At 42.9% G+C, this 27,669-nt stretch overlaps 1 protein-coding gene across 1 annotated transcript in view; it reads right to left on the bottom strand.

The window, feature by feature from the left end:
* Positions 1-635: 635 nt before the first annotated feature.
* mbtps1 (membrane-bound transcription factor peptidase, site 1) overlaps positions 636-27,669 on the bottom strand; it is a 39,891-nt gene continuing 12,857 nt past the window's right edge. Inside the window, exons 3-23 of the mRNA XM_083916009.1 lie at positions 27,208-27,471; positions 25,552-25,767; positions 25,296-25,406; positions 25,096-25,205; positions 23,580-23,696; positions 23,182-23,249; positions 20,374-20,476; positions 17,494-17,645; positions 15,104-15,265; positions 12,424-12,568; positions 12,068-12,256; positions 9,405-9,577; positions 9,183-9,298; positions 8,886-9,042; positions 5,105-5,229; positions 4,909-4,986; positions 4,647-4,787; positions 4,405-4,536; positions 4,125-4,251; positions 2,805-2,935; positions 636-1,634 (exon numbers count right to left, since the gene is read on the bottom strand). Of these exons, the coding sequence (XP_083772135.1) occupies positions 1,429-1,634; positions 2,805-2,935; positions 4,125-4,251; positions 4,405-4,536; positions 4,647-4,787; positions 4,909-4,986; positions 5,105-5,229; positions 8,886-9,042; positions 9,183-9,298; positions 9,405-9,577; positions 12,068-12,256; positions 12,424-12,568; positions 15,104-15,265; positions 17,494-17,645; positions 20,374-20,476; positions 23,182-23,249; positions 23,580-23,696; positions 25,096-25,205; positions 25,296-25,406; positions 25,552-25,767; positions 27,208-27,471 (3,023 nt within the window). The 3' untranslated portion in view covers positions 636-1,428. The remainder of the gene's footprint in view (positions 1,635-2,804; positions 2,936-4,124; positions 4,252-4,404; positions 4,537-4,646; positions 4,788-4,908; positions 4,987-5,104; positions 5,230-8,885; positions 9,043-9,182; positions 9,299-9,404; positions 9,578-12,067; positions 12,257-12,423; positions 12,569-15,103; positions 15,266-17,493; positions 17,646-20,373; positions 20,477-23,181; positions 23,250-23,579; positions 23,697-25,095; positions 25,206-25,295; positions 25,407-25,551; positions 25,768-27,207; positions 27,472-27,669) is intronic.

Below are 27,669 nucleotides of genomic sequence, written 5' to 3'. Positions count from 1 at the left end.
AGCATCATTAAACCTGTTTAAGACCTGGTACAAAAAAACATTCTAGTCTGTATGTGTAGGTCATATCTCCATGACAACACTGAGGGGGGGTGAATTTTTTTGTACCAGGCTAGTTTTTATTAGGGGCGTGGCCTCTTGAGTGACAGCTAGCCTCTGGCCCTCACTTCTCCTCGGAGGCAAACGTCAGCCAGATGGGCGTATCTCCCTCCCCCCAACGTCACATACATGCCCTTTTTTGGTAAGAGGAAATGAGGGGGAGTCAAAGTCTGACAAGATGGAGACTCCTGTAGGTGAGGATGATTGGATCAAGTTGAGAGAACGGACCTTGATGGGTATGCTACGTCCCTTTTTTACATTTTTTTGTTGTGTCTATATGTCTGACCATGTTTAGTCAATGTTTTTGTCTTTTTCTTAGATTAACTGTGTTTGTGTGTGTCTCAATGTGTGTCCATGTCTGTCACAGTGTGTGGCAGTTAGGCATGTATAGGCTCATTTGGCTACAACTTTTCCATATGAATACTTGCTTTCTACGGGCAATGCACTAGTTAGAAACAAGTTCAAACGCAAACCCAGAACCAACGCATTTCCAAAAGCAACAACAATAACCAAGCAGATCACTCTGATTATGCTTTTTATTTGATGAGATATATTTGAAAGAGTCTGTCAATGCTACCTTGTTGACCATGAGATCCTGAAGGAGGATCAACATGATGCCTGGTCAGAGTTCATTCATTATACAAAATATAAAAAACAATGAAAAGACTCATTTGAAAGAGATACAGGCAGGACTTACAAAACAGTGGATGGTGACACAGGAGGAGACTTGATCATCCGATGGTCCATGTGTTGGAAATGTCTGGGTGATTGCATGTGTGTTGGGGGGGTTTCTGTCTGCGTGTATGCCAACTGCTTTATTCTTAAAGTGCATACAGTGTGTTTTGTGTGTGAGCTGAAATCTCTTGTACTTCTGACTATGTGTGTTAGGGTGGGAACAAATTCAATAAATAGAAAAGTCAGACATTCCATCTTTAAAGAGAGTTTGGTCAAAGAAGAGAGAGGGAAATGTAGACAACACGTCTGTCTCAAACAGGCCTATTTCAGGGCCAGGTGTATACTGTGCGTTTTACATCATGTGTGTGACACTGTCCAATACTGTTCATTAGTCCACAAACACACACAAACACCCACAGACATTCTTGAACAGACAAGAGGCACAGAAACCGAATCGGTGTCCAGGAGACGGCTGGAGTCGTAGTACGCCGGCGTCTGTCGGGCTTGAGTTTAAGAGTCAGACGTCTGCCTCAATGGTTCGTTCGACTCCATGTCGTTCCACACCTCCAATGTCGCTGCTCAACGCAAGTTGTCCGTTGAGCTGCGTCTCACTTTTGGAGGTGAACCCAGATCTCCGGCAGCAGTTCAGGGTTGCTGTCAAACTGTGGGGTTTTTCCCCGTCGTCGTCTGCTGCTGCTGCTGGAGGTACGTGGGCCGTTTGATGCGCGGCTTCCTGCGCTTGGGTTTGCTCTTGGCCTTTGTGAGCTGGACCACGAAGAAGGACAGGACGACCATCGCTCCCAGGAAGGCGAACACGGGGATGGTCTGGCCCACTTCCTGGTTGTAGCGACCGGGCATTATCCCTGGGGGGATCACAGCACAGGTCACATTAGAGACTCCCTCAGTAACCACCTTCAACGTCTTTATTCTTAAGGCCCTTTCTTTCTTCACATCCATGTATATATTTTATAAACTGTTGTTTTTGTCATGCATAATTTTCACAGAATACTATGCACCCAAAAAGCGGCATTTTTTACCCAAAACAAGGGTGATTTTCCTGAGCTTTCGCACCGTGAATAAAGACACGAGAATTATAAAACAACAGATCCACTCCTTCTGTTTTAACCTTTCACAGTAAAAGCCCTAGACCAGTGGTTCTCAAACATTGTACATGACATACCTCTTAAAAAAATATCAAGCTCTCTCAAGTACCACCACTAACAGCGATGTTCAAATACAGCAGCGTAGGACGACACTATTCAGCTACAGACAGGAGGGTTTATTCCAAATCAAAAGATTATTTACTGTTGACGGTCTTCAGCCACAGCCACAGAACTGACATGTCAGTGTTTTCAGACCTCCTTCCTTCAAGTACCGACAGAGAGAGTTTGAGTACCACCAGAGTACCACCACAGTTTGAGAACCTGTGCCCTAGACAATGTAATTGTTGATCTTGCAGGCTGAGCACTCTGTCTTTACCATACTGAGTGTTTCACTCTGTCTTTACCAGACTGAGTGTTTTACTCTGTTTTTATCAGAGCACTGAGATCAGGGTTTCTGGTTCAAACTGGGATTCTTGCAGTTGTGCTTTGCATGGGCTGTAGCCTGGCTGCTACCGGCAGCCCTGTTGCTAACTGAGGATCCTGTGACTGTAGAGCCAGTCTGAGTTGCTCGATCTAATTGTTTGTTGTTTATATGAATATCAAAAGAAAGGAAAATATGTGTTTAATGGAAGGTGAGATTAAAACTTGTTGTCTAGTACAACAATGCAATTGTTTTGGCTCTGGTGTTGCTTGGCAGACACCTTGTGATGTTATCACAGATTCCTTTGTGCAGTTTATTTTAAACAAATGCTGTGTGTCCTGTTTTTGTTGGTAACGTTAGTTCTGAGGAAAACGGAGCACTTAACTAAGTTAAGTTGAAGGTTTAAAGTTTGTCCATTGCTGTGGACAAAATTCTTACACAAACGGAGATGCTCTATAACGAATCCCAGGTCAGATTGCCTAAAGTAATAACTTTGAACGGTGTATTACCTCCAGGCATGTCCCAGGCCCCGCTCTCTCCAGGTGACAGAGGTCTGACCTGGGGACGGTAAGCCCTCACGTTAGGCAGAGCCACTTTGTCCAGATCCACTGAGAGAAGCTTCTGGTGCTTCCACAGGTTACTGAGAACACAACAGGGAGAGCAAGAAAGGGTGAGACAGAGTAATGTATACAGTGAAATATGTGCATACGTTGAGTCCGTCACAAGGTTTTACTTCACAAGAGTGATTAGCTTTTACTTTGATTCTGCTGACGCCATGGAGGAAAGAAAATTGATGCCAAGAAGGGAATTTGGCCTCTGGTTTGACGGCGGTATGGGCTGGCAGAGTCACAAGTGGCAGTGTGTGTGTAAAGCCCGCCGTAATGGGACAGAAAAGGTGAGGCTGTTAAAAAGTAATGCATGAGCTGCACCATTACCAGTGAAATAGTGATAGAGTTAAGAATGTCTGGATAAATTAATCTGATATGTTTTTACACCTGATTCACTCTGCTGACAGGTTGGAAAAAAAAGACTGTTCGCTGCCAGAATAAAAGAAAATCCTTGTTAGAACCCCGAGAATGATTCAATGCTTTGTTTCACTGGAATGTGTTGCCCACCCACCGGGAGACATGCCTCTCCCTCTGTGTACTGCTGTGACTGAAGGCAAAGTAACTCAAATGTTGACTATGGCGGAGAGCACAAACAAGATTACTTCATATAATCTCTTTCAGACATGTCAAGAAATAGAATTACTGGGAAGTTTGCAGAGAAAGGCGTCATGGTCAAAACAAGCACCACATACAGACATTCAAACTCCATCAGAAGGACAAAGACGTCACAACACCAAACAACAGATGTCTGACAAGAGCTGTGCAAATGATTATTTAGAATCACAAATATAGACACAATTAATTACAGCCTTTCAAACTATTAAAGCTGTAGTGGGCAAGTCTGGCAGATCGAGTTGACTCAGTCAAATTTAAAATGTTTACAACCCTCTCGGGTTGGATTTGAACCCGGGGCTGATATGGCAAAGACTTTTAGCCTCAGCATATGGGGCGCCTGCTCGGACCACTGAATCACCGAGAAAGATTTCTAATAAAAGCAATGGGCATCATGCAAGAACATTTTCATATTCTTGTCTTAACTTTTTCTTACAGTGGAACCCACTGTTGAGTGTGCCGGGTCAGATTTAGCAAATGCCCCTAACTTCTTGTTCAATACCAATTTCAAAAACTCTTGTTCCCATTAGTCACAAATACATGAGTAAAGGGTGTCCAGGTTCAAAAATGACAGATATTCCCCTTTAATCAGTGTTTCATCAAACCTACCTGGGTGCTGTCTCATTGAGTGGCTGTGGCTTTGCCCAAGACAGGTGGGGGCAGGCTGGTAGTGGGCGGGGCTTAGGGTCTCCCAGGTGAGCCTCTAGAACTTTAGAGTAGCGGTAGAGATGGTTGCCTGGAAGAATGGAAAGAATATATCTTAATAATAATAATAATAATTATGATTGCAGAGTTCCAAGGCTGCACACATATGAGGAATATAAAATAGTTCAGGTGCTTAAAGACTGTCATGCCTGTTTATGTACAGGGGAAACATTTCCTTCCTCACCTTCCAGTCTCTGTGGCAGTGGGCGCTCGGTGCCCGTGGGCGGTGCTACCCTGCTGTGGGAGTGGCTGAGGCTGGGAGGGGTCATACTGTAGGAAGTGTACTGAAGGAGAGCGTCGAGCAGCCAGAAACAGTCTGAGAAATTAGACACAGCAAATGTTACTCTATCTGCACAGCCATGCTCTTTGTTGGAAGTCAAAAGTGCAAAAGGACACACACATGAGCACACGCTGAGGAGAGGTTACCTTTTTGTCTGTGGCTGTCGTCTATACAGTTAGAATCACCGTAGAGAGCGATGCGACCTCCACCGTCAGACGGGGTTTGGTACAGTCCCAGGATGGGAACTCCCTCCACCACCGCTGTCTCCTGCTTTAACACTTCCAGACCTGTGAAAAGAACACACACAGTGTGTGCAGATTAAAAAGCCTGCCTGTAAGCCTGCATGGCTGCTGGCCAGCACTGTGCTACACTAAGCTGGGTCTGATACTTTAAGACAGGCGCTGGTACCTTGGTCCTTTAGATTCTTAGCAATCACTATTCCATCTTCTGGGAAACGGGCGATGCTGCAGCCTGAGGCATAGTACACTTGGAAGGAGAAAGAATATATTTTCATTTTACAAAACAAATGTGTGAATCAAGTAATACTTAAGGTGACCAGAGGAATAATGCAAATGGAGAGTGAGTCGGGGTGTGTGTGTCTTACTGTCATGATCAGCCAAGGTGAAGTCTCCCTCGTACAGCCCATCACTGAAAGCCATCCCCCAGACTGAGATCAGGTCGTTCAGAGCTGGTACGTTAGCACCCCCTGTGTCTGGCATCCACCACTGCCTGCAGGTTACACCAAGAAAACTCTGTGTAAAAGCATTCATACAGGCAGGACAAATACAGATCCAAACACCTAACAATCAAATAGAGCTGGGCGGTATGTGTGATTCTCTTTATATGCTATATATATATATATATATATATATATATATATATATATATATATATATATATATATATATATATAGCATATATATATATATATATATATATATATATATATATATATATATATATATATATATATATATATATATATATATATATATATAGCTATATATATATATATATATATATATATATATATATATATATATATATATATATATATATATATATATATATATATATATATATATATATATATATATATATATATATATATATATATATATATTTATTTTAATTATTATAATTATATTTTTTAATTTTTTTATTTCTATTCATCATGTTCAAATTGATTTGATTTTTTTATGTATGTGTGTGTATGTATATATATACTGTATATGTATATTCTTCCATCTTGATAAATATTGTTGAATTATTGTAGGGAACCCTTCATGCCAACCCAAATAAATCAAATTTAAAAAAAAAATAGTTTGTGTTGTCTGTCATGGTGTTTGGCTCTGTTAAAGAGAGTCGTGGGTTATTCATTGTTGTTCAAAGTTAGAACTGTTAGTAAGAAGGATTTGCAGTTAATAGGGGCTCCCTGACTGTAGTGCTCTTTGCTGCAAACAATATTGTATATGTTGCTGCCTATTGAAGAGTTTGGCCATTGTTTTCAGCCATCATTCACATCCAACAGGAAATACTGTACTAAAACAGCCAAATCAGCCACTATTGCAAACTAAGCATTACTTTCAATTTGACATCTGCCACAAACACAGGGTGGATTAAGGAAAAGAAAAAAAAAAAAAAGATTTTCACAGAAATAAATCCAACTGGCGCAAGATAACTGCAGGAAAAACACTTTACAATAGCAGTACATGTTTGAGTGAAAACGCTTCAGGAAGGGAATGAACACATTTGAAAGACACCATAGGCGTTCAACTAAAACTGAATTACTCAGCAGAATATTTTCCCATCCATAAAAATGAGATTAAACTGAATCCGAGACTTTTAATCCTGTGGATATCGTGAAACAGCTGGGATGGGATAGGAATGGAGCTGCAAGGAGTTAGGATGAATTTGGAGCTGTGTATCTGTGGGTTGAGATATATTACATCTATTACAGAATGAGGAGGCATAGATAGAGTCCAACACTGCAGAGAGGGAGCCCGACAGTGACACAGCAGACTGTTACCGACACAAGGCAGTTTGTCTGGCAATCAGTAGAAGACGATGAAGCGCCTGAGGTAAGCTCTTTAAAAACGGAGGGAAAGGACACCAGGGCTGTCAACAAATAGAATCAGGTCTAATATACGTATATTTGCTTTGTAAAATAAAAAGACAGACATTTGAACATGAAAATGAATGTTTGATTGGTGGGAGGGAGCAGCACTATTGCGGCTATCTGCCTTGTGCATTGTCTCGTGGGCCTTGGCCAGAGCATGTGAGCGCTGTGGAGCAGTAAGAATTTCATAATTCGCCTCAGTCCACTCACTGCTCACCCCAAAAACCGAAGAAAATAAAAAGTTGGGTTGCATCAGATGAACTGCTTTTATATTGCCAGTGTGTGTGGCACACAATTTCCAAACATCCAGTTGTCATTTCTGGTCAGGCTGCTTCTATACTCCGTGTCGGAGTTTGTGAAAGCAGCAGTGCAGTGTGTGTCTAGTTAATCTGTTGGTGAATGATGCTACAACTCCTCAAGACCCAAGTCTGTGTCTTTGCTTTCTACCACAACAAAAACAGTCCATGCTCACCAACATTTTAGTGACAAGCAGCTCCTCAGAGTTTTGCTCTGCACCACCTTAAAGGTTGAATGTCTAGTGTCTCAAGATCGTAGTCGCAACAACAAAAAATAATTCCAGCAGTTGGTCGGGTTGCCAGGTTCGTTGCAGAGTGTTTCAGTGATCAGCCTGCTCCATGTCAGTGATGAATCATACAGGGTAATGAGTAATTTGGACTAATCTATTAATTTACAACAGTATTTAAAGTTAGCCAGTCGTCAACTGGAAGTCTTTCTGTGAGTGCTGTGTAATCCATTAGCTAGCTCTCAACTCAACATGATTCTTGTTTCTGTAGCAACAACAGACAACCCTGGCAACCAGCAACGCCCAACACTATTGGCTGCTACAATGGAAACAGAACAGGACAGAGTCATTGTTAAACCCATCAAATTTAAAAAATAATAATTCAGACAAAATATATAGATTTTAATCAAAATTCTACATATTGAACCTTTCAGGCTTGTTTTCTTTCTTTTAGAAAGCATACCCCAACTACAGTACTCATTGTAGTAACAAGCTGCTCCTCCACTCAGCCCCCTGTAGTCGATGTTTTGATCTTGTCAGTACATATACAGTTGCATATGTCAACCTTAATTAGAGTCTCTGAATCTGAAGTATTCCTCTATAACTTTAAATATTCGTGACACAATTATTAGGTTCCAACCACCCATCCTGACGACATTCTACAGAGCACCATTGAGATCATCATTTCCAGCTGTATGACTGTATGGGGCGGGAGCTGCACTGAGTACAACAGAAGAGTCCTGCAGCGTGTGTAGTGAATACAGTGGGGAAATCATTGGTGCCCCACTCCCATTCCTCAGAGACTTGTACACCACCCGCCTCACCCAGAAAGCGGTCATAATAGTGAGTGATCCAAGCCATCCCACACACAAACTGTTCAGCCTCCTGCCCTCTGGAAAGAGGTACAGGAGCCTCTGCTCCAGCACCACTAGACTCAACAACAGCTTTGTCCACCAGGCTGTTGGGCTGCTGAACTCTCTCCCGTCTCTCCCCTCAGCCCGATCCAGGGGGCGTCAGGAAGATAAAAATCCGCCCTCCAAGAGACATCCTCAACTCATAACAGACACACAAAAAATGACTCTGCAAACTGCACAAATGGACCTGCTGCTATCAATTGTTTTTGCACTGTTATGCCACCATCGGCACTTTATAATTATTTTTACTATTATTACTATTGTATTGTTTTGTTGTTACTATAGCTATAGTTCTAGTATAGTAGTAATTTATGTTGCACCACTTAACATTGTGTCTTGCCACTTTACTAATTGTGTCTTGTCTTTGGCTTGTCTAGTCTACGCATTGGAGAGGAAGAAACTTAATTTTGATTCCTTGTATGTCTTGTTCATGTGAAGAATTGACAATAAAGCTGACTTTGACTTTTGACTTTGAAGTTTAACAATCCAAAACTCAGCTGACCTGCTTCACCAGGACTGTGTGAGTTGATTAGATGGGTTTGGCAGTATTAGCAACATGAGCTTACAACACCAGACATGATTTTACTTTAGACATGATTACAAATATTGATAAGTCCACATACACATACAGAAATACCTCATGTAAAGCAACATCAACTGTTCTAATTTAGCCAGAACATTTTCTTTTGTTTATTCTTTGTTTATTACTCTTTTTCTTTATGTAGGGCCGGGTCTCTCGTAGTAAGACCTGAGAAATTAAGATTTAATGGCCTTCAACATTAGCCAGAGTTATTGCCAAGGTATCAATAATCAGCGTTAATAAGAATACCTGGTGTTTTCGTCATAGAACTTGACCTTCCTCATGACCGAGGTGTTGTACCAGTCGCTGAAGACGATGAGCGACAGGCCGTTGTCGATGTCTCTCCTCAGCTTCGTGATCTCTTCAGGGAAATACTCTTCTTCGCTATCCACCATCAGCAACGTGCCTACAGAGACACAACAGCACATAAACACATTAGCTTGTTATCTTTTGCTCAACCCTAAGCACACAGCACTGTGATGAAAAGCCTGTCTGGAGCTGTGGTGGTCTAATTCTGTCATGCATTTTTAATCTCTGTGCTCTTACCATACTGACTGGCATCGAAGCAGGTGATGGGCGCTCCGAGCACCTCCACAAAGTATCCCATACTCCTCAGGTGCTGGTACATGTCCCTGAAATTAGTGTGGATGTGGTCTCCATTCCTGGAAAAAGAAAAGAATCACACTTCAGCCGATTAAGGTCAAAATGTTATATTTTTTAAACCAAAAATCGGCAACAGGTGTAGTGAAAGGATCTAAACACACGCACCAGTCTAGAGGGTCGTTCTTCATGCGGAGGTTGTCTCTGGGAAAGTAGCCGGGTGGGTAGCGCAGGTTGTGGTACTGGTCCCACAGCACCCTCTTACTGCGCGGGGGAGTGGGCACGATCTTCACCTTGATGGGCAGTTTGACTGTGGAGGTCAGCTCACCGCCCACCTCAGACTGCACAGGGGTGAAAGGTCATGAAGATGAATGGGTCATCACTGAGGAGGGGTGCGCATGGAAATATTGTGTGGAGTAGTTCAAGTCATTAAAAAAAAAAACTGAAATTAGAGTTTGATTAAAAAACTAAATCCAGGTATTTGTTTTAAAGAGAAAAATAAATATGCACACATGCACAGAGGTTGGGGATCTTACATTAAGTAATAACCAGTAAGCTGAAGTACACACCCCCCACCGGCCTAAAAGAACATATTGCCATTGAGAGTGCAAGGAAAAGAGTTAGCTAAAAGTCATGGATAAATAGTTTAACTAGATAAACAAAAGGATCAATTCAATTTTGAACAACAATGCAAACTTGACAAAACCAACCTAAATAACAAAAACAGATCACACTTGGTGATATTTGAAGATGCAGTGGGTAGAAGCTCCCATGAACTTTGCTACATCCATGTTTAAATTGGTCTTTTTGCCTTTGTTACTGCAGCACGTATGGCCGGTGTTTCTGCTGGGCTGGTAACATTCTGTTGTGTTGAGTCCATTCTAGTAGTAACTAGAAGCGCACGGACAATTCAGAGCAGAGACGGACAATAACTCCTCCCTCGTAATCTGTGTGTGTGAGTGAATTAGATGAGAACCTGCTCATGGCTCCTCAGCTGTACAGGAAGTGTATTATTAATGAATTATTGGTCATATGTATACTAGGGGCGGTAATCTTTGGATGCGGACGGTTCGATTCAGAATCAATATTCGATTCAAAATGGTTCTCGAGTCAAAATCCATTTTTGAATTGGTCCATGCTTCAGGATCTACTCCAGTCCTAATTCTGGCATGAAAGCATGAGATTATACTTTATTTTTTGATAAAGGTATCAACTGATTGCAATAATGTAAACACTGGCTAAGGTTAATCGATGACCAAATGTCATTTAGTCATGCTTTAACATCCACAATTTTTTGTATACATCTCAATTCTCAATGACTTTAAAAATAAATTATATTAACATAGATACACTGATATGTAGGCTAATAGCTGCTTTATTTCTAAGAATCCTGCCCATTTCAAAAATAAAATTGTAAAAGTAATACTGCAAAACTGGTATTTTGTTTGTATTATTATATTGTTTGTATACAATATCATATATTAAAGTATATCTTGAAAGACCTTTTATCATGAAATTCCACAGTGAAGAGTTCTTTGAATATTATGCAATTAATCTTATTTCCATATTTATTTGGTATTTGGGGTGGTGTGTTTGTGTAAAGTTAATACTTCATCTCCTCTCTGCAGGTAGAGTTTTAGACTGCAGAGTGAGACAGAATGACAGTAAAGTGTTTACCTTCATGTCAGAGTTTTAGACTGCAGAGTGAGACAGAATGACAGTAAAGTGTTTACCTTCATGTCAGAGTTTTAGACTGCAGAGTGAGACAGAATGACAGTAAAGTGTTTACCTTCATGTCAGAGTTTTAGACTGCAGTGAGACAGAATGACTGTAAAGTGTTTACCTTCATGTCAGAGTTTTAGACTGCAGAGTGAGACAGAATGACAGTAAAGTGTTTACCTTCATGTCAGAGTTTTAGACTGCAGAGTGAGACAGAATGACAGTAAAGTGTTTACCTTCATGTCAGAGTTTTAGACTGCAGAGTGAGACAGAACGACAGTAAAGTGTTTACCTTCATGTCAGAGTTTTAGACTGCAGAGTGAGAGAATGACAGTAAAGTGTTTACCTTCATGTCAGAGTTTTAGACTGCAGAGTGAGACAGAATGACAGTAAAGTGTTTACCTTCATGTCAGAGTTTTAGACTGCAGAGTGAGACAGAATGACAGTAAAGTGTTTACCTTCATGTCAGAGTTTTAGACTGCAGAGTGAGACAGAATGACAGTAAAGTGTTTACCTTCATGTCAGAGTTTTAGACTGCAGAGTGAGACAGAATGACAGTAAAGTGTTTACCTTCATGTCAGAGTTTTAGACTGCAGTGAGACAGAATGACAGTAAAGTGTTTACCTTCATGTCAGAGTTTTAGACTGCAGAGTGAGACAGAATGACAGTAAAGTGTTTACCTTCATGTCAGAGTTTTAGACTGCAGAGTGAGACAGAATGACAGTAAAGTGTTTACCTTCATGTCAGAGTATTATCTTAGAAATCTTAGAAGTTGGGAATCGCGATTTTAACATGAATCAATTTTTTTGCCCACCCCTAATGATAATAACTGTGGTTCTCTGAAGGGATTTAAAATCTAAAGTACTGTTTCTATTCAAATAATTCAAATCAGATTGCTTGTAAATGTCTTTTTGTATTCCTTTATTATGGAAAAACCCACTAGCTGATGAAGTTATTTGCGCCCCATAAAATGGAGCGCCACACCCTGCATTTGGAACATGATGGGTGTCGATGGAGGTTATATGACCTGTTTTGGTGTTTTGGAACCACTGCTCCAGAAAAAGTTAAATCTGCTTAGAAGACAGAGTTCGGGTGTTGCTGCAATGACTCACATCGTTCTCTGCAGGCGACGCCACCGTGACCATCACATGACCTTGAGCGATCCCTTCCCACGATGCCGCTTTCTTGGCAACGGAGATGGACACCGCCAGGTAGCCGGCCCACGGCCAGAGCACAGGTGAATAAGAGACAGCCACGTCGATGTGGTCGCCGTTCTGTGGGAGGTAGGGCTGCCAGATGGGCTGAGCAGGAGAGAGGAACAACAAGTTCAAAGTGACGCAAAACCAGGTCAGTCAAGATTGGAACTCATCTTTCACTTGTCAGAACTCGAGGAAGTAGTGTTGTTTGTTTGATCGTGTGTTGTTTGTAGAGGAGCATTTAAAGAAAAGATTTGTGTTGCTTTGTGCACCTTGTCCACAATCCTGCCAGTGACACCCATGCCGTTGAGAATGGTCACATTGACGATGGTGGGCATCCCTCCATAGTAGATGGGCTGAGAGCAGTACGGCCACATGTAGGGACACTCCGTCAGGTCGATGTAGCTGGGAGAAAGACTGCCAGGAGACAAGGACACGAAAGAATACTGGATAACAAACCTATTATGTATTTTCTGACGGAGACAACAGCAGACATGCAGAAACAAGGTTACAGGAAACTGACAAACAAGAGAAAAAACTGGAGACAAAATGACTTTATAGCATGATTCCACCTGTGGTTTTGTTGGTCGCTATATCCCTGTCAGTATTTCTTGACTGAAACTAATGAATGCAAATAGTTTGATAATATTCTATTTCTTTGAGGTTTGGTAATGGATAAAGCACTCGAAACAGCACATACACAAACAGACACCTAAATAGAAACCAAGATACTATTTTTATTAATGAAACATGACTAAATGATTCATGCACACTGCATTCTACACTACTGTGCAAGACCTGACCAACAAGATAAGTATAAGAATCAGTTCAGATGAATGGTTTCCAGCAAATCCCAATCATACAATATATATGTAAATAAATGGGTATGAAAAATGTGTTTAAGAAAGGTATGCTGTTGGGGTCTAGGCAAGGCCAAAATGAAGGACAGTTATATGTATTTAATAAAAACTTGGTCTTTGAATCATTCGTTACATCCATCTTATCCAACAGATTTTCCAGTATTTTCCAGTAAATTAAACAATAAAGAGGCTTAACAACTATTTTTTAATCAATTCATCACACTGCTGACTGTAATTCTGAAGTTGAAGGGCACAGACGAGTTCTTGTTTTCAGGAATAGATCAAATTGTTTTAAGTAGGTTATTACGTCACCTAATCTTAAAACTTCTTCTAAAACTTCTCCTGTGGGTAGGGAACATATTCCAGCCTTATATCCGCCAAAAAAGCTTGTCAGTGTGGAGCATTTTGTATATCTATAAATCGAGCAGGGAGTTGCAGGAGATCGATGTCCAGTGTGGCGTCTCAAAGTGACTGTAAAACAGGGATGTCAAGCGGATCCAGTAAAGGGCCGCTGTGGCTGCAAGTTTTCATTCCAACCAAGCAAGAACGCACCTGACTCGACTTATTCAATCACCTGAATCGCCTTCGCTCAGTTGATTTGTTGGATCAGGTGCGCCCCCTGCTGTAAAGGGTCCAACACTTCATACGTTCCAACATCTTCAAGAGGATCATCCAGCCCTTTGTCCTCAAGCCAAGGTGAAAATACTGAACTAGTGAATGCCAGTTTAAACTGGACTGGAGGAGCTCCCACCGTGTTCCTGTTTACTGTCTGAATCTTGTGGGGACATGTAGTATTACCTGGATGTAACTCCAGTTCTATGAATATGTGCTGAACCCCTTTATTTATTTAAGATTATCAGCTTTCAAGCATTCATTACATAGGACAGACAGGAAATGGGCTGAGAGAGAGGGGGGACATGCAGCAAAGGGCCGCAGGTCGAAGTTGAACTTGCAGCCACTGCCTCAAGGACCTTCAGCCACTTTACATGGGGCGACTGCTCTAACCACTGTGCCACCGGCCGCCCCGGACCCCTTTATTGCATGTGCAGTTGATCATTGACGACATTACGCCACAATGCTGTTTACGATAGCGTACATGTCAACGGCCACTGGTGTTGTAGGGCTCTTCATAAAACAGACACATAATCTGACCGCGACCGCTACATTGGTTCGAGTCTTTAGCCTCTTTGAACCTAGCCTTCAGGCTTTTCACTTTACGTTGGCATTGCAACCAAGTCCTTCTATAGCCCCGTTCGGACATTTCTCTCCCAATGCTATCAAAGAACAGATCAGTTACAGTAAGACCGTTCAGGTGTAGCTTGCACCGAAGTGTCCCCCCAAATACTAATGAGGTCTAAAACTTCCCTCTTCCTCCACTGGCCGCCTGCTTCACTGCTGTCCTCCATGTTTGTTTTAGATTCAGTTCCTGGCTCCCGCCTGTGGCACACTTTTTTCAATCAACTTTATTTGTCATTAATTTACAAAACAGTGCAGCGCAGGTCAGAATAATGTCAAAGTCACATTAGATGTGACCTGGCTGTTCAGATTTCGGGCACATTAAAGAAATTTGATTCGTATCTGATTCAGTAGTACATTTAAAAGTGGCCTAATTCTGATTCTGAAATGTCAGATTCAATGGGACTTGTGTTGTTTATACTGTCAAAAGTAAATCAGATGTGGTTCACATTTAAGCGAAAAAAATCAGATTCAGGTCACTTGGAACTGCAGTGTGTGAACGTAGCCCAAGATTCAAAACGGACTAAAGCTTCTGTCCTTCATGAAGGAGATGGCTGCAAACTTGCCAGTCAAACTGCAAAACTACAGGTGATGAGTAGTTGATACTCAGGGAGACATTTTAAGTGAGGCACTCCGATTCTGTCAGTTTGAGCCAATCCTATTCCTCCTAAGAGAGAAGGCTGTGGCAGCTGATCTCCTTTAGTGTCATGCAATTGTTATGTATATGCTTACATGTGCAGGACAACATTTATAGATACTGTTAGATCCATGCAGCTGACCAACAGACTCTGCCTGTCTTCATGTGTACACAGGTGGCTGAAAACATGAAGTGGTGTCAGTGAGGTGAATCCTGTACCTGGCCTGAGGTCTGTAGCTGTTGAGGATCTGGTAGGCTCTGATTAGGTCAAGCTTCCCGTGGCCCTGCTCAAACATGTTGACCCCCGGCAGCCTGCGGGCCGAGGCGATCAGAGCCTGCTTCATGGAGGCTGGGTTAACCAACTCCCTGTTGAGGACGGTGCTGGAGGAGGACAGAGGACATGCTGGGTTAGTTTGTATCTGTGAAGGCCCCTACGTATGATACGTGGTAAAAACGCTTTGCGCCAGTCGTTCCATTCGTTTCCTATGAAGTAGGCAGCAGTGCTCAGATTTGCCTCTCTGTCGCTGCGCTCAAAGTTCAAATCAGTCGAACTTTGACCTTGTTGTCGCTGACCTTTCAAAAGCGCAACCAATGAGAAAGAAGCTTTGAGTGTGACATTTAGGTTGCCTAGGCAACCAGAGAGCGACATCAGGCCTGCTAGAAAGATGGAGGAAAAATGTACTGTTTGTTGGAGTTTCCTGGATTAGTCATATCACGATCTCAGAAGAAAACATAATGCAGGGTTTCGGGTAACACGGTTCAATGTGATTTTATAACATTCTAAGAGTTGATTATTACCTTTTGTGTTTAACACTGATGCAGAGAAGATGCAGATTAAAGTTACAGTCCCCCCAACAGCTGTAAACTTAGGGGAAACACTGTAATGCTTGGAGGTTTACGTATAAGCAGTCAAGCCAGGTTTGTGAATAGGCAGTTTACGAGCTAACGTGTGATTTAGCCTTTTACTGGTCTCTGCTCCCAACCTTGCGGTAATCCCAGCGCAAAAAGCTTATCATGTGAAGGCCCCTTTAGTCGGCTGGAGTCAGATTCCACAGCTTCTTATTCAGAACCGTGCTGCGGGGAAGAGGAGGGATGGGCTGGTATTTGTGCATGCGTGAGTGAGTGAGTGTGTCATTCTCCTGGGAGAAGGGAGAGGTGCTCGGGTGGTATGATGTCTAACCAGGCAACATGAGCTCACAAAATCGGCTCAGTTACAGCTGTGTAACGAGAGGGCTTTCACTATGTAAAGGCGGGTTATCGACAGACAGGGAATAATACCCGACATTAATCGGCGACACACTTCCTTCCTGTGGGAACCATTTCACTGCCTGCTCATGTTAAGGATTACAGAACCAGAGATAATTACACCATGATGTCAAACTGCTCTGCCGGTCAGCTGTAACAGCATCCGCACTTGGACTGTCATCACTTTAGCCAACACAGAAGAACCTCAGAGCGCTACACACTTTATCTAAAACTACTCAGCACAGTTTCCAGGGACTCTCCAAGCTACAAGGGAAGTGTTTTCATGACTAGATCGGCAGAATATATGAACATTTTGTCTGCTTTACATTTTAAATATTTAACATTTAAATATCAGGAACCCCTTCAGACCATAGAGCTGGATTTTCTAAATTATTAGTCAGACCTCTCTCTGCAAACCGCAAATATCAGTCCTGCTGACTGACAAGACTCTCCCCAGCTTCAGGACTGCTGCTGTGTATCTGACCCTGGTCCTTGACTTTGCTGGAAAATGGAGGCTGAGGCAAAGAGAATTTCCTCGAAAGGAGCCAAATATAATGTCCCTAACTTAGGCTAAACCCAGGTACTGAAGCTGAATTCTTTTTGTACAGAAACTAACATGTGTCTTTAGCAGAAGAAGCTGATTGATAGAAAAACACAACAACAAATCATAAAACCTGACACTAAATCACAAAACACAACAACAAATGTGAAAACACAACAAAACACAATAAAAAAAATCATAATACACAACAACTAATCATAAAACACAACGACTGAATCAGGTTGAAAATCTAAACGTATGATCTGATGATGGTGCTAGAGGAAAACTAGAAAGATCACAAAGTTAGTACGATAAATCATCTACTAAAGGAGTTCTCTAGGTCTGTAAACCGGGGTAGGTAAACTCAGATTTTACCCAGGGTACGGTGTTTACATGGCATTTAAGAAACTGGAGTACGCCCTTAACTCGAATAAAATCAGGTTTTTAAACTGCATGTAAATATGTGTGTGAGTGATGCAATGTCTCGACATGAAAGGTGTAAATACAGGTGTAAATAATGTGTAAATACAGCCGCTCATTATGTGGAGTATTCACAGCGGCAAAGTGGGCATGATGAGGATGTTTTTATTATGCGGCTCGCCTAAATTGAAAAGATGGCAACAAAAATGTCTGACTGGAGAGATGATGAGCTTCAGGAACTGTCGGTAAGGGGCAATGCTGAAATTATCAGACAAATGGGCTATAGATAAATACACAATTGAACAACTAGCTAATAAAATGCCAACGTTTTAAGATTCTTGCCTTTCTAGCTTGCATCGTAACCCAACTCACTCAATGCCAACATAGTCCGGTTTATACTGACCTGGCCAGGAGAGTAACGGCACCAGCCACCACGGGAGAGGCCACGCTGGTGCCGGACAGAGAGCGACACCCTTCCTTCATCCCTGAGCCCCGAACACCAGAACCGTAGGTGACGATGTCAGGCTTTACCCTGCCGTAGCCACCTGGCAGCTCCTGCACAGAGACGGGAGACAGATGATAAGATGAAGAAAGGAGACTAACAGAGTGAGAGAAAAGGCTTCAATGAGTTTTAACACGGCAACAACTGAATCTGTAATTCAACATTGACTTGATGATTCACACATTTAAAACTTACATCTCAGTTCATGTCATTACGCCATCACCGTGAAGTCACACTCTAGTCAGAGAGGCAATGTAAAGCCACTATTACACTCTCAAAGCTCTACTATTGTTGAAAAGATAGGCCTGTCCCTGACATCAGGTGTTGATTTAATATGCGATGTAACTGACTGGAAGATGTAATGTACTCTACCACAAAATAACAGCAAACAGCACGACAGAGACAGAAAAAGAAGGATTGAGTAGGAAGTTAAAAGGACTACAAAGCAGAGTGTGAGAAAGCAAGTGTAGGAAGAAGGAGAACATGAACAAAAGGTGAGAAAACTGACTTTAATAAAAAGCTGTATTTAATATTTTTTTTATGTATTCAGGTTGGAGAGCTGAGTGGGTGAGTGTCTGTTCCTTTTGGCCTCTTCATGGCTGGCTGACAGTGACTGAGGGGGCAGAGAGACTGACTGGATCAGTCTTAATCAGATCCAAAGCAGACTGCTGACTGATACATTTTTTTTTTAAAGTCGCGTGGATGTGTGTGTGTGTGTGTGTGATACAGATGATAAATCAGCAGCTTATATTATGGTTGACTAGCTCATAAAGCAGAGGGTAGATGGTCTAAAACTATCTTTATAGACAAATCTGGCGAGCGGTTTGTTTGTTTCGCCATCTAGCGGTGTGGCCATTGCTGCGGTGGTGTCTCCCTCTAGAAGTGGACCTTTTCTACTTTTACCTGTACTTTTATGCATGAAGAGTGCCCCTGTCTGAGGCCGTACAGTCTACATGGATTCAAACCTTTACCTCATGAAGAGTGCCCCTGTCTGAGGCCGTACGGTCTACATGGATTCAAACCTTTACCTCATGAAGAGTGCCCCTGTCTGAGGCCGTACAGTCTACATGGATTCAAACCTTTACCTCATGAAGAGAGCCCGTCTGAGGCCGTACAGTCTACATGGATTCAAACCTTTATCTCATGAAGAGTGCCCCTGTCTGAGGCCATACAGTCTACATGGATTCAAACCTTTACCTCATGAAGAGTGCCCCTGTCTGAGGCCGTACGGTCTACATCGATTAAAACCTTTATCTCATGAAGAGTGCCCCTGTCTGAGGCCGTACGGTCTACATGGATTCAAACCTTTACCTCATGGAGAGCCCCTGTCTGAGGCCGTACGGTCTACATGGATTCAAACCTTTATCTCATGAAGAGAGCCCCTGTCTGAGGCCGTACGGTCTACATGGATTCAAACCTTTACCTCATGGAGAGCCCCTGTCTGAGGCCGTACGGTCTACATGGATTCAAACCTTTACCTCATGAAGAGAGCCCCTGTCTGAGGCCGTACGGTCTACATGGACTCGAACCTTTACCTCATGAAGAGTGTCCCTGTCTGAGGCCGTACGGTCTACATGGATTCAAACCTTTATCTCATGAAGAGTGCCCCTGTCTGAGGCCGTACGGTCTACATGGATTCAAACCTTTACCTCATGAAGAGAGCCCCTGTCTGAGGCCGTACGGTCTACATGGATTCAAACCTTTACCTCATGAAGAGCGCCCCTGTCTGAGGCTCTACGGTCTACATGGATTCAAACCTTTACCTCATGAAGAGCGCCCCTGTCTGAGGCTGTACGGTCTACATGGATTCAAACCTTTACCTCATGAAGAGAGCCCCTGTCTGAGGCCGTACAGTCTACATGGATTCAAACCTTTACCTCATGAAGAGTGCCCCTGTCTGAGGCCGTACGGTCTACATGGATTCAAACCTTTACCTCATGAAGAGAGCCCCTGTCTGAGGCCTTACGGTCTACATGGATTCAAATCTTTACCTCATGAAGAGTGCCCCTGTCTGAGGCCGTACAGGCTACATGGATTCAAACCTTTACCTCATGAAGAGTGCCCCTGTCTGAGGCCGTACGGTCTACATGGATTCAAACCTTTACCTCATGAAGAGTGCCCCTGTCTGAGGCCGTAGGGTCTACATGGATTCAAACCTTTACCTCATGAAGAGTGCCCCTGTCTGAGGCCGTACGGTCTACCGTGATTCCCTGGGTGTGCAGATGTTCTCCAGAAATGGAACAAGAATATTAACAGAGGGGACTTTGTTCGAAACAGCAACAGCGCGCTCAGTTTTGGTTCACACTCAGAATAAATAGCATGCTGCCTAGCTTAAATCAGTGAAAAAGTAACGTCAGCTAAGTTAACACTGCTTAGCTAGCTCACGTTAGACGCCTCTATCAAGGCTGCCGTGGTCGCACAGGGTAAATTAACTCTAGGTGGTGTTTTTGGGAAATATAATGTAAGTTGCATGAGGTAAAGATTTGTGTCATTCACATTCAGTTTTTTTCTAAAGTTGAAGTTTCCCTCTGCTGTTGGAGCAGCAGAGAATTGCACAGGTTCTTCCTGACTTCCTAAACATCGTTGTCAAAAGTAATGCTGCATAGAAAGTACAGGTAAAAGTACACTTCAAGAAGGTCCACTTCATATGACAGCTCCCATTCAATCTCGCGCATACTGGAGGGAGACGACACCGCAGCAATGACGACTTGTACACTTCCGGTACTTCGCCGGATTCGTCTGTACATCAGTGTGGGCCTGAGTATGTGTTCCTGAACTCACCCAAGTGGTCATGCCTCTGGAGGAAAACCTTGCAATGTTGTCCTCAAAGTCGATCCCTCCGACCCCGATCACATCCATTTGGTCTGCTGGGTTGTTCAGGGTTCTGAGAGAGAGAGAGAAACTCACTGTAATTAATTTACAGGACTTAAAGAAAGCATTCACAGTTCCATCTCAGCGCTACCACAGAGAGCGCTGTTTTGTATTTTTAATGGCCTTCCACAGAGAAGGAAGAGTCAGCAGATGTTCAGCAGGGTCATAAAACCCAGCTGGCCAGGGGGTCGTTTGGATAATTAAAGCAGTCAGTGGTGAAGGGGAAGTAATAACAAGGATTTCATGAAAAACAACAACAGACAGATTTGTCTACAATGAGAACGTTGAAAAATCAGGAAGGTACTCATTTGTAGTGATTTGGCTCCAGAATACGCTGAGAATGCTGCGAGACATTAAGTGAGACTAAGTTGGCATTCAGACCAGATCAGGTGGTCCAGCAAAAAACGCAAGTCCACACATGCATTTTGAATGGAAATAGTGTGTTTAGGCTGTTGCGGTGGAAGCCACAGGAGGGGCAAGAGGGGGGACGGACTGAACTTTTGGAGATAAGCAACTTGACGCCACACTGCGGTGGCCAATGTGATCAGACTTGCCACAGTCCGTTTGAGGCTGTGTGAGTCCCGTACAGTTAACAGGAAACATCCTGCCTCTATCCCTGCCACAATAAACTTTTAATAAAGAAAGGGTACATCCACACGCTCGAAAACAACCGTTTTTTCCTCCGTCGTTCTTAAAAAGTTTTCCATCCACACGGCCTCGACTCCAGAAATCTCTGCGTCCACAGGAAACCGACTAAAAACGCTGTAGTACACATGCCAGGCCTGGATGTGGAGCTGTAACTGCCACAGAAATACACCAACAACAGAGAAGAAGAGACGGGGAGACGCTGTAAAGAATACAAACACCGGAGAAATTCTCACCAAATTTCTCACCAGAGTGTTTCTCACCAGATTTTTTCAACAAAAAACATCATCCCAAACCCAGCTCCATCCTAGAGAGAGATCTGTCCATTGTTTTAACTCACTCTGTGTTAGATAGGGACTTGTTAGATAGAAAATGAAATAGATGAAAACCTTAATCTTAGTACAACTTTAAAGATATATTTCATAAGATTTTCATCTAGTTAATTGTCTGCTAAGTTCCTATCTATCAAAGAGTGAGTAAAACAATGGTGATTGATCACATGACCCACTAATGAAAGCCTTTTTGCGGAGTATTCCAATCTGTGTGTCTGTGGAGACATTCCCTCTCTCAGTGCAAATACGGCACCGTGTTGGTGTTGGGCTGACAGCAGTTGGTCTGCCAGGTCGCGCTTGTCACTGCAAATTATGCTGCGTTCACTTGGGAACTTCAAATTTCTGAGTCAGGCTTGTAGTAAGGGCAGACATGTAATACGAAAATGTGTGGAAAAAAGTCAACACACACACACAGTGACCATGAACGTGACAAGATGGAGGCTATGAAACAACAGGCTCGCCTGCAGTTACATTTTACTGCCTAAGGGGCCGCTTTAAACAAGGTATCTCAAATTATGACTTTAACTGCCTGAGAGTTTGCGAAACAGCTGATTGTTTCCTGCAACAAGCTCAAGCTAGTCTCTTTTTCTTACTTTTTCTTTGTGAAATGAAGCTGCTTTCAGTTGCTGTCCGGAAATGTCAAGATCATAATGATCTGAAAAAACAGCCTAAGTCAAATCTAAAATCTACTTGTGCTACATGAGGGGGTGGAATAACACAACAGGATGTCACACCAGCCATAAGTGACCCTCCCACCACCAGAGAACCCTGCTGCAATTTGCTGGAGCTGCCTGAGGGTTCGGGAATGCAGCCTATAGCCCCTTTCCCACCGGACAAAATACCCACCAACACCTGGCTTTTGTCGGTACTGGGAAAGGTTACAGCGTAGACAGCTGGACACTAAACAGTGTCTGTCACTAGGTGAAATTTGATGTTTTTAATTAGGAAAGGAAACCAGTTGGGACAATATTGGCTAGAATGATTCATTATCATATCAAATTTCAGTAGTTTCCAGCATATATGCTGATGAATTCAATTAATATGACCTAGCATAAATTCATGCAAGCCTTTGCTAAAATCAACACTTGTCTGTTAAAAAAATTAAAATAAAGTATTGTTACTGTAACCCATGACCTTTGTAAATGAGACTCAAAGAGAGGAACTAAATTCAATGCTTTCTTTAAAAAAAAATGTTTTTAAAGAGCTGCAGATTTTTAATTTTTGCGAGTAAATCTCAGAGGATTAAGCGCCACATGGTGGGTAAACCACAACAGTCGTGTAATTAAAAGCAGCTTCGCTAACGCTAGCTGGCATGTGTGCATCGGGGTCAGTGCACGTTTGTGTTTCAGCCCACCCCCGCCAAACTCCAATGCACATGCAGCGGAGTAGCAGGATAGAGAGGGAAGCTGTGTTGGAGCTTTTTTGCTGCTAACAAGCGTTAGCAAATAGGTCGTAACGTGGTGGTATTTAGAAGGAGTCAGGAAGGACATGGTAACAGAAAATTCTGAGAGAAATGGTCATTTGGAGATAGCGGTGTTTCTCGAGACTTGCTTAAGTATGACGATGTTGTGATGAGCTGTTCCGTGTGTGTGACCAGTACGCTAAAGACATCATCTACCCGCCACCTTGGCAGCTGAGTGGAAAAGCTCATTTCAGACCCTGGCTGCAGATACCCTGAAAGAGATTATGGGTGATCACAAGGACAACTGCCATTGTTTGGAAGTTAAAGTGATAAGCTTACCCATACAGAGGTCCATCGTTGCCGATAGCAGAGACCATGATCACTCTGTTGGCAGTGAGCTCCCACACCTTTCCATCAACCGAGAAAATTGATTGGGAGAAAAAAAGTGTTATTTTCCCAACGGGTTACAGTTTATTACTACTTTAAATGTTCTATAGGGGTGCCAAAAAGTCACATAGAGAACATAGTACAGTCATTTATGTAGCAGTGTACATGTTCAGCTAAATTCAATTGATCATGCACACCTAGTTTAACCTGTTTGCATCAACAGTTGACCTGTTGGCTATATAAAACGAGTGTAACGTAGACGGATGAAGGGCAGTGTTTTCATCGGCCTGGTTACATATCAGTCAAAGCATTCTTGAGTGTGTCTCTTTCTGACAACTAGTGTCTTTTACCTTATCAACAAAGGGGTGGTCCATGAAGTCAGGGCCCCCGATGCTGAGGTTGAGAACATCAATTTTTTTCAGGATGGCGTAGTTGAAAGCATCCAGGAACCACGAGGTATAAGATACCTGAGAGGTGAGGAGAGACAAATTGACTACTCCTATAATTGAAGACAGATCTCATCAATGACTTGTGGAGAAGGCTTACTATAGTATCAGTTCTGGCTGTTTTGTACAGGATCAGAGAGTATACCTACTTTGCATGAAGCTGCACTGGAGCATTTTACAATAAATGAAATACAGATTTGACAGAAAAAATTAGATTTTTGGACAACACTTAAATAGAAAATTGAATACTCAAATGTAGTCTGAATAACAAGGTCTGACTATATTATTTAAAGAATATTTTGGGAAATACTATAGAAATACAGTACAACAGCAAGCAACTGGTAAACTCAGGGCGCACTCGCACTGTCCATTCGTACTCTAGTTCATTTGACCCGTGTGAGTACAACTGTTACCAGGCATGGCACACTTGTCGACCAAATCCTGTTGGAGAGAGTTGGGCTTTTGTAAAGCAAGAATACACATGAACGTGCACAAGTGTGTGCACTAGTAGGCGATTGCGTGATCATTGATGGCGGTCCTGATGTCTATTTATATACAGTATGACTGTTACCCACGACGGACATTTCAAAAGATGCCACCTGGTCTGATGCGGAGGTGAAGTGTTTACTGCAGATTTGGTCAGATGAGATAATATAAACAGTCAGACAAAACTCAATCTCCAAGGGGTGATGATGTGTAAGCAAGATGCATTGCAGCCGAGGCTCGGATCATGTCAAATAATGTGAGTGCAAGTGGCCTGGACACATCAGTAACCCGAAAAGGTTAAGAGAACAAACGTATACTCGAAAGGGGTTGAATGGGAAAATTACGGGAGTAACTCGACCTACGGTAGGTCCGGCAAAATACAGCTGGTTGGAATAAGGCTTTATTTTCTGGTTCACCTTTGTCAAAATCACAAGTGGGGGTGGGGATGGCCGCCTTTTGGACAGAATTACAACAGAAACGGGTCTTCTTGGTAGTGATGTTACTTGCCGTGTCGATCCTCCCTCAGTTTAAAAGTAACTCTCACGTTGTTTACGGCACCGTGCTTCCTGGTTTATTTTATTTCTGGTTCAGAAACCACTGCCGCGGAGTGGGGAGGGGGAGTTATAACAGACGGAGCGTGCGCAGACCGGAAGCCTGATATTACTCCGGGTAAGAAGTTGACATACATGAATACCCCGGTTACTAAAGGAGTTCTCTAGGTCTGTTAACCGGGGTATGAGAACTCCAAATTTACCCGGGGTACAGTGTTTACATGGTGTTTGAGAAATGTAAACGCAGGGAGGACAGAGAGCACCCCACTCCAATCAATCCCCCCTGAAAAAAAAAAGATTCATGCTCATCACGACTTAGAATATTAAACAATACTTCAACAAGTGGACTGAAGGACAGTGGAATGTTGAGGGCATGTATGTACCTGGTTGTTGGTGAACACTCTGAAGATGTGCAGCTCTGAGTCGGGGGCAAAGCCTTGACACTCCCTCATACTGGCTATCACTCCTGCTACAAATGTACCATGGCCCAGACCTGGAGAACAGGACAGGAACCAGATCATCATCCAATTCACTCACAAACACACGCAGGCACAAACGAAACACACGCACACACCCTCCTTACCATCATCCAGTGTCTTTTCATTAGTCCAGTTGGTTCTTTCTTTTACGTTCTTGAAATGTGGGTGCTTCTCACTCAGGCCTGTATCAAACACTGCCACCTTCACACCAGAACCTGTACTCACAGAAGACAGAGATGACATCATTTCCATAACGCATTGCATTTCTGTTTGATCACATAAACATTTTGAAGCAGATGTTTGCCCTCGTCCCCTCTATCCTGGCCCTCTGTCAGGGAAATCAAAGGTGTGGGTCCTAACCGGTGTGTCCCATCTGCCAGAGTACGTCTGCCTGCAGGATTTGGGCAACGTGGCGGGGGATGGCCCGCAGCAGACGCCGGCTGGAGTGGCGACCAGTGGCGTGCCAGAAACCAGAGCCGAGTGACAGGCTGGTTCGTCGGAAAGGCCGGGATGACTGCCACGACTGCCATTTTTGCGTCCCGCGGGTGGCGTTGCAGGGTGCAGCAGGTTCAGGTGCTACGGAGACAGAAACATAAGCTACTGTGTAAATATAAAGCAGAGGTTAAATTCTTCTACATCATAAATTTAGGTGACTACGGGTTTCCTTTTTAGGCTTTAGACTATCTTGCTTTTAAAATTTGAATTTCTACTTGGACACAGATATTTTTACCAAGAATGTTGCTTAAACTGACCTCCATGAAGGGCTGCATTGTGCTGTCTGCAGCTACAGCCCCTCCAGCAGACAACACAATCTTCCTGTGAACCTGTGAATCCTGCCTATCATGTTCCCATCCCTCATTGCTCCCTCTTACTTTCTTTCCCTTCCTTCTGTCTGTCTCCCTCCTTCCATCTTAGGTGTGAAGTGAGGCTGATCACGACACTTGGGCAGAACAAAGGATGACCAGGATCATTAGTAAGAGGAAAATGCTTCTTTCCTACTTTTTAATTACCTCACAAGGTAGCGGCTTCGTGGACTGAATGAATTACAATACAAATCCAGGGAACGTGATCTTACCTCTCCAGGTATTCCCCCCTCTTTGACCATTATGTCTCATCTCCATTCCCAAGGCTTTCTGCCTTTTTAGTTTTTTGTCCTCTTCTTCAGTCACACAGATATCGTGATGTATCGTAGATGATTGTCTTATAACATATCGAGTATCACAGAATCACTGTATTGTGACACCATCGTTTGATAGTACTGTATTAAGAATTTTAAAAAGCAGATCAAATGTTGGATATTTTCAAAAATGATAAAACAGGTTGAATCATTCTGATAATGTTCTAAATTAGCAGAACATTTTAAAACACAGCCAATATAATAAACTATAAAAAAAACAATGAACTGTTACTAATAAATAACTAACAGATATTATTGTTTGCTCAAATGCTTTGCACAGCTGATACCCGTTTGTTAATTTAATAAATGCTTTCAGATCAAGATTCAACGGAGAATTGCTGTTCCTTCTCAAGCAATCCAGGACAAAAAGGATACGTGACACATGGCCTTCACACTGACACTGCATTTGTATATGCAGGCTGGGGGCACACTGAAGGCTTTTATCCAGTGCCAATGCCGTGTGCCCCCCACCCCCACCCCTGTCCAGGCAAGCCCCACCACACTGACTCACCTACTCCCTTCTCGGGTGAGCAAACACAGAAGTTCTCTGTCAGTCCTCCCATCCCCCAACACACATACAAACTCTGTCCAGCATCAACACCCCCCCAAAGTTGGACAGCACCTCACATTAAGATATACAATCCTGTTGTACACCACAAACACAGTGGAGAGAGAAATGCATCCTCTGGCCCAACAAACAAAGAGACATTCTGTGAACTGTAGCAAACAAACAGCTTTCTGTTTCCTATCAGAGTTTTATATTTCTTGGGTAGATATGCCAACCTTAGAGACACTGGGAGCCCTTTTCCTTCACAGTAACACCATATTGTCAGACTTACAGGGAAAGTATTTGAGCATGCGGAACACTTTGCGTTGTGGTGTCACCCTCTTGATGTAAGGGTGGTCCTCTAAGGTCAGCAGGCTGCTGGGCGACGCTTGACGGATGTGGACCAGCTCAAAGTCGCTGGGGAAATTGGAGGCTGGGTTTTCTCTGGGAACAATGTGCCACTCCAGCTCTCCGTCCCCGGTGTTCCGCAGGGCGCTGCTGATGTACAGGCTGCGAGCTTTGGCGGAGAAATACCCTGTAAACCCTATGATGTATTCTGGGGAGAAAGAGAGGGGGGAGGAGAATGTTTCAAAGAACTGACAGGACAGATGTTATAATAAACTGTGGATTCAAGTGAGCAACATTTTATTGAACCAACAGTTCAATTAAAGCTAAATCTCTTTGTTAGCCCACACCCATGCTGAAGAGAGCAAGGAAAAATGGCCAAAAAAAATAAAGGGAAAACACTAAATCT

Source organism: Echiichthys vipera (assembly GCF_963691815.1).
Source record: "Echiichthys vipera genome assembly, chromosome: 7".
In the NCBI taxonomy this organism is placed as follows: domain Eukaryota; kingdom Metazoa; phylum Chordata; class Actinopteri; order Perciformes; family Trachinidae; genus Echiichthys; species Echiichthys vipera.
This window is presented reverse-complemented; position numbering and strand designations above follow the sequence as displayed.